This window comes from Kryptolebias marmoratus, linkage group LG16 (assembly GCF_001649575.2).
Source record: "Kryptolebias marmoratus isolate JLee-2015 linkage group LG16, ASM164957v2, whole genome shotgun sequence".
NCBI classification, from domain to species: domain Eukaryota; kingdom Metazoa; phylum Chordata; class Actinopteri; order Cyprinodontiformes; family Rivulidae; genus Kryptolebias; species Kryptolebias marmoratus.
Genome location: NC_051445.1, coordinates 15,425,855 through 15,432,293, shown reverse-complemented (window position 1 = coordinate 15,432,293; position 6,439 = coordinate 15,425,855). Strand labels below are relative to the sequence as shown.

General features: G+C 39.0%; 1 protein-coding gene across 1 annotated transcript; it reads left to right on the top strand.

Annotated features, from left to right (window-relative positions):
- The first annotated feature begins 2,260 nt into the window (after positions 1-2,260).
- On the top strand, positions 2,261-3,605 carry LOC108249991 (trypsin-like). The gene is made up of 5 exons (XM_017439666.2): positions 2,261-2,354; positions 2,474-2,627; positions 2,806-3,068; positions 3,166-3,302; positions 3,393-3,605. Exons 1-5 carry the CDS (start codon positions 2,315-2,317, stop codon positions 3,540-3,542), a joined length of 744 nt encoding a protein of 247 aa, XP_017295155.1. The 5' UTR covers positions 2,261-2,314; the 3' UTR covers positions 3,543-3,605.
- The last annotated feature ends 2,834 nt before the right edge of the window (positions 3,606-6,439 follow it).

Sequence of the window (6,439 nt, the reverse complement as noted above, 5' to 3'; positions counted from 1 at the left end):
GTCACAATCATTCCTACAAATGGAGATTTTATGCTCAATAAGCCCTTCTTTAAGTTTTCTTTTAGCTTTCCCAGTGTATGCAAGGTCACAGGGAGAATGAATCATGTGTGTGAATCTCTGTCATTTCTCAATTAAGATGATTTTAGTCTAAAACTCGATATGCATGAGTTCAAGGAATGCTAGGCCTTTAATTTCTGTATATTTCAACCATGGAGAGGATTTTAAACTGTTGAAAGAAAATCAAAAGCGTTGGAAAAACCTACAAATCAGTAGAAGTTTTAGGTTAGATGAGTATTTTGTAATCTAACCTGAATGTTTCAGTCATCCAGAGATCACCTCCTGATTGTTGTTTTTGTGCAGATGTGAAACTGAAGAGGCACTCGGCAGCCATGTGTGAGACTCAAAGGTATTTACATCTGCACTGCTGGCTCAGTCAGTGTTTCCGTTTGTTGCACATTTTAGATGAGATTGTCTGTTTAGCTCCCACTAATAAGACGTGGATGAGGCTTACAGGAACGTTCAGCCGTAATCTGCCCTTTGATGAGGATGTGGCGAGACTTTACAAGTAGGTTTAGTGAAATCTAAACAAGTAAACAAGCGCAGCTCGACAAACACATGCAACAAGAGTTCTTATTTTACAAGGAAATGAAAATAATTTAGGGAATATTAATTTAAACTATACCATTCAAGGAAAACAAACTAATTTAAGCAAGATCCTCAAACACTGCTTTGTGTACCGTTTGTGATGATATCATGGGCACAGATGTTTTAGACCATTATATGTTATAAGTGTTTTTCTTTTGGAGAAACTTTGTTCCTTTTATAAAAAAATTCACAACACATGAGGCCTTGAACTGTTATTTGCCCTAAATCCTGTAACAAATGTGAAAGCAAATATTTCAGCTGATCTTTTTCAAATTAACTATGCCCTTTAAAGGATTTTCAACACTGTGATTTTAGTTTTCAGTGTTACAACATTTTTTTTTTATTTTTTACAGCTAATCAAATAAAAATGCAGAGAGTCAGAGGATCTGAGTGTGTCACAGTAATGACAGGGGCGAGTACCTGCCTCTGCTCGATGGGTATGCGTTGTATTTTAACCGTAAGTGTTTAATCACAGGGTCTGGATAAACGTTCCCCTCCCGTTTAAACATTTCCCTGTCTAGTGCTGATAATCACCTCTGTTCATACATGACTGACGGAGCGCGGTACCTGTCGGTTCCTCTTCGTACTGAAACAGTGAGTCAGTCTTAATTTAGCAGAACTCGAATAGTTTTGCAAAAGTATAAGTGCAGAGTTCATTTAAATGTCATGCGAATTAGAGAAATACAGTAAAACAATCATTTTGGACAAAGTGTTTTTAAACACAATCACCTTGTATTATCTAATAGATTAAATAGATGAAAGAACTTTCATGCCAGAGTTTTAGATTAAAATCATCTTGTGTTGTAAAATGAAGGAGTTGGATATAATTTGGTCTTTATCTGTTAAATGTTAAGGCTCACAGGATGCCTGTAAATGACCCTCAGCTACTACTTCATCAAATTTTAGCTCAATATCTGTAAAGCTGAGTGAATTACAGCCATTTTTGTGTTGACTAATCCTGATTAGCTGTGGTGGCCATCTTTGAATTGACTCATCATTAAGTTTACTTTAAATGTTAATCAGCTGTGGATGAATTTCCAATGATTAGTTGTTCATGAGATATTTTGCTAACAGACAGATAGTGTCGACTTCAACAGGTAATGCCAAAGTTTTAGGCGAATATGTAACACTCAAAGTGTGTGTTGGGGAAGACTCTCAGCTTCTACCACACTTAATTTTAGCTCTGTATCTATGAAATCGACCGAGTTATAGCCAGTTGTATGTTGTCTAAGGTCAGCTGGCTGTGGCAGCCATCTTGAACTAGGTTGACTCCAAAAGTAAATCAGTTGGATATTTTAATTAAGACATTTTCAGCAGGATCACAGTAAAAGTTCAAATAAAAAAGAGCTGAAACTAATTTAACAGCTCATTATATAACCAGTATGGACACAAATGCAAATGTTCTGAGTAAAAGTGTACAAATAAGGGAGGATTGTACATTTATTTGCGTTTCAACAACTTTTCTCAGCAGTTTTACCCAAATAAAGAATGTTCACAGTGTTTTTTTTTTCTTATATACTGTACTGTGTACTTAAAGCTCAGAATCTCTTGGGAAATGTTACACATGTTTAGTGTTTGAGGTGATAAAAGACTGTAAAAAAAGGAGATAGGAGGACTTAAATAACTGAAACTAAGAGTGAGAGCACATTACTGGCAAGACCGAAGAAGCATGAAGCTCTTTCTTTTTCTGATCTTCTTAGGAAGGGCAGGTATGATCCAAAATATTCAAAAAGGGAGGCGAGAGGTGTCATTGGAAATTAATGATCAGTAACAGTAAACTGTTTTTCCTGATTCTGGCTCTTATTTATTCTTGTTTTTAAATCCACAGCTGCCCTGAAGTATGATGACAAGATAGTTGGAGGGTATGAGTGCCTAAAGAACTCTGTGCCCTACCAGGTGTCGCTGTTCACAGGGTACAACTACTGCGGAGGGACTCTTCTGTCAGATGAGTGGGTGCTCTCAGCTGCACACTGCAAACCAAAGTAAGAAGCACGATGGACTAAAAAGGTTCATTTTGAAAGCTCGTAAACCTACAGCTGGTTGACGCTGATGACAGTTTATAGGGCTTGACATGGTAAATTTAAGTTTTCCAGTTATTTTGTAGGAACATCAAAGAAAAAAAAAGAGAACTGTTTCCAAAGGCGGTTTTATTTTGTTCAGGTCGGACGTCGAAGTTCGGCTGGGGGAGCACGACATCTGGGAGCCAGAAAGTACTGAGCAGCACATCATGTCTGCGAAATACATTCGCCACCCTGACTACAACCCCCGTACGCAGGACGGCGACATCATGCTGATCAAACTGAGTCAACCTGCCACTCTGAACAGCTACATCCGCCCCGCTGCGCTCCCATCCAAGTGTGCCAGCGCTGGGACCATGTGTCGGATATCTGGGTGGGGGAATATTCGCCCGAGTGATGAGGGCTGTGAGTTGGTTTGCTTCATAAAACTATTCCATCCAGCTGTTTAAGAAGTGATCAGTCAAATTGGTCATATAGAAATTACTGATGTGTGTTTTTACAGCGAGATATCCACATAAGTTGCAGTGCCTGGATGCTCCTCTCCTGAGTGATGACACCTGCTTCAACTCGTATCCATTTCAAATCACTGAAAACATGATCTGTGCCGGATATCTTGAGGGAGGGAAGGATTCCTGCCAGGTAATATTATGATCATGTCATGTTTTTGCCCTGCAGCAGTATATGTCGCCTGTAAATAACCTAAGAACCTGTCGTGTCTTTTGACCTCAGGGAGACTCTGGGGGTCCTATGATGTGTGACGGAGAGCTCCAGGGAGTCGTGTCCTGGGGACACGGTTGTGCTCAGAAGAACAAGCCTGGGGTGTACACGAAAGTGTGTAATTACGTTTCCTGGATCAAGACGACAATGGCGTCTGGCTGAGCAGGAAAGATGGTGGAGAATCAACATGTGAGCTGAAAGAAATCAGTAAAGTCAACAGTTTGAGTTCAGTGTTTACAGTGTGGTTCTTACTCTTCTTTTGGTTCTTACTTATCAGACCCAAAAGTTTTTAATTTGATGTTTACCCCACAGGGCTGCCTGACAGACTGTGATCTGCGGCAAAAAGTCTGCAGATGTTGAAAAAAAGATTCAGCAAAAATAGCTGAACTCATTTGTTCTTACTATGATGAAGCCAAGGCAAGTAGGGGTGCAGAGGGTTCTCCAGCAACCCCTGATAGGTGTCCCATATTCAGACAAGACAACATGTACAGCCACCGCAGATTTTATGGCATACATTATGTATTATGGTACTCTTCATATAGATGTTTAGGGTCAAACAAATTCAGGCATTCTCACAGTAATCTCCAACTCAAACGCATTCACACGTCAATGACAGAAGCTTTTAAATAAATACATCACATAAGCTAAATTAAATATCATCATATTCATTTATGATTGCTATCATCACGGTCCTGACCATTTTAGGTATAAAACTTTTTTTTATTAGTCAAACTGTACAAGCTTCACTTTTGAAGTTGTGGCTTTAAAGAAATGTCATTACAGCGTCATCTGGCATGAGCTGAACCAGACTTTTATTCTGAAAGTCTAAGCAGAACCATTTGGTTTACAGGTGATGACACCTTCAGCTCCACACAGAGACACTGACCTCTGTGATAGTGGAAGCCAAAAAAGTTTAGTTGCAAATTCTTAGTATACAATAACTGCAGCTGGCAACCCAAAAATCATAAAAGTTTTGCCTTGTCCTTCACTGCAGCCTATTTCAGTTGTTTGTTTTGGCAGTTTCTTTCTTTATTTTCCTTTTTAGCAGGGAAAAATGCAGCTCAGCTTGGTTTAAAGCCAGTCTAAAACTTGCACGAAGTGGAGTTTTTTTTTGTGGGACTCAAATGCAAAGAAGGATTCACGATTTGAGGGAAATTCTTTAATAACCAAAACCAAGCATTAAACAGAAAAAACCCCTCAAAACCATTGAAAAGAAATAGAGGTTAAAAGAAATTCTGACAAAGACAGAGAAAAACTATTAATATAAATAGATTCATAGGGTGATTGAAAATAGGTGTGCTGATTACTAACAAAAGCCAGGTGGTATGTAAAGAACCGGGACTGGGGACAACTGAGGACATCAGGAGGTTATCACTAAAATTACAAGAACAGAACAGAAAGTCAACTGTGTAATCAAAACTGCTTCAACTCATAATGAAACACAAGAGACAGAACAAAGAAACACACAAAAGAATTACAGAATACAGAAAAAAAGACCCAATCTTTAACAGAAACCTTTCACTTCTTTCATGTACATGTACATGATACATGTAACTAATCCCCAATTAGTTACATGTATCATTAATTCTGTTCACCTAAAAAATGGGTAACTTCACTTGTGAGGTGATTTCTGATGCAAAGACCAAAAAATAACAGTTAAAATTGAGACGTCTTTTGATGTCAAATACAAATAGTTTCAGTATGCAGTAAAAAATAAACAAACGGGTGTTGCTGATCTAATTAGCTTTTAACAGAATACCAAAATAGCACTGTTTAAAATTAGCCCACACAAGCAACAGTGGCAGGCTATATCCGTATGCTTTTGTTGGTGCTCAAAAAATAACAATGTACAAATGTGCTGCTCCTCACATCTCCCCACTAAACAAGTCTCTAGGACAAGTGTGCCTTAAGTATAAGGGCCTGAAAAGCCACATGTGCATAATTTATAGCCACAGGCCTGGCTGTAAATCTACATGCAAATGTTTAGGAGTGTAATATAGTGTGCAACGAATCGAGCTGCCTCTGATGCGGTCACAACATTTGCAGCAACAAGCTGAGTGTGAGAGCAGCTCGACAGTGAATCTCGTACTTGCTGGGGACTGCCATGTCTTTAACTGAACGAGATCCCAAAATGATTTTGTTAGCATCCTGCAAAACAAAGCAGGGCAGCTGCAGTCCAGAAACGTCAGGTGTTCATCTGGTGAAACGACTTTAGAAAACCCCCAAAATGATTTAAGTGAATTTGGTTGCTTGGGTGTGGCAGAGGGAGTGAGTCACCGTCAGGCACTCGCTTGAGCTCCACACAAACACTGGAGCTTGTCAAGGTTTACGAGACCTCAATTCAAAAATATTTTTATGTGTGTGGAACAGGACCTTACACACCAATGTTGTTTGTTGCAATACATGTTTGTGCTCCGATTCCTTTGGAAAACCCCCAACCGAGTTTATGAGGTCCTTATGGAAGTTAGAACAAGTTGATGCAGTTGATTAATCAACAAACTGTAGTGCTTAACCAGACATATGACAGAAAACACCAAGCAGTCTGGCTATAACTTGAAGTAATCTACATCATTCGCCTCCTTTTATGCCAGAGTCATAAACTGAACTCATCTTATGCAGAGAAGGAACAGGGTTGAAACTGTTTTTGTCAAACCTTGTAAATGACTTGATGGTTTTTCTCATGTGATATTGTGAGATCTCACAAGATGTCTCAGTGCTCTGAGAACATCATCTGTCAGCTACCACACAACAGTTAGGTCAATATCTGTAACGTTATAACCATTTTTGTGTTTTCTAAGGGTCATTTAGCTGTGGCTGCCACCTTGAGTTGGGCTGACTCCAAAAGTGAATTGGTTGTAGATGTACATCCAATAATGACTTTCCGTGAGTTTCATTAAAATCCATTTAGTGATTTATGAGTTGTTTTGCTGAAGCTACAAACAAACGTACGCACAGACATGGGTCAAAACATTATAGCTTCACATTCGCCTTTGGAGGTGGGCGACAATTACATGAAGCAATTTATAAAAAAAGAGAAAGTGCATTCAGAGGAAAACATT

Coding starts and splice junctions, on each gene's coding strand:
- LOC108249991 (XM_017439666.2), top strand. CDS start 2,315: ATGAAGCTCTTTCTTTTTCTGATCTTCTTAGGAAGGGCAG. Junction 2,355..2,473: donor GATCTTCTTAGGAAGGGCAG/GTATGATCCAAA, acceptor TTAAATCCACAG/CTGCCCTGAAGTATGATGAC. Junction 2,628..2,805: donor GCTGCACACTGCAAACCAAA/GTAAGAAGCACG, acceptor TATTTTGTTCAG/GTCGGACGTCGAAGTTCGGC.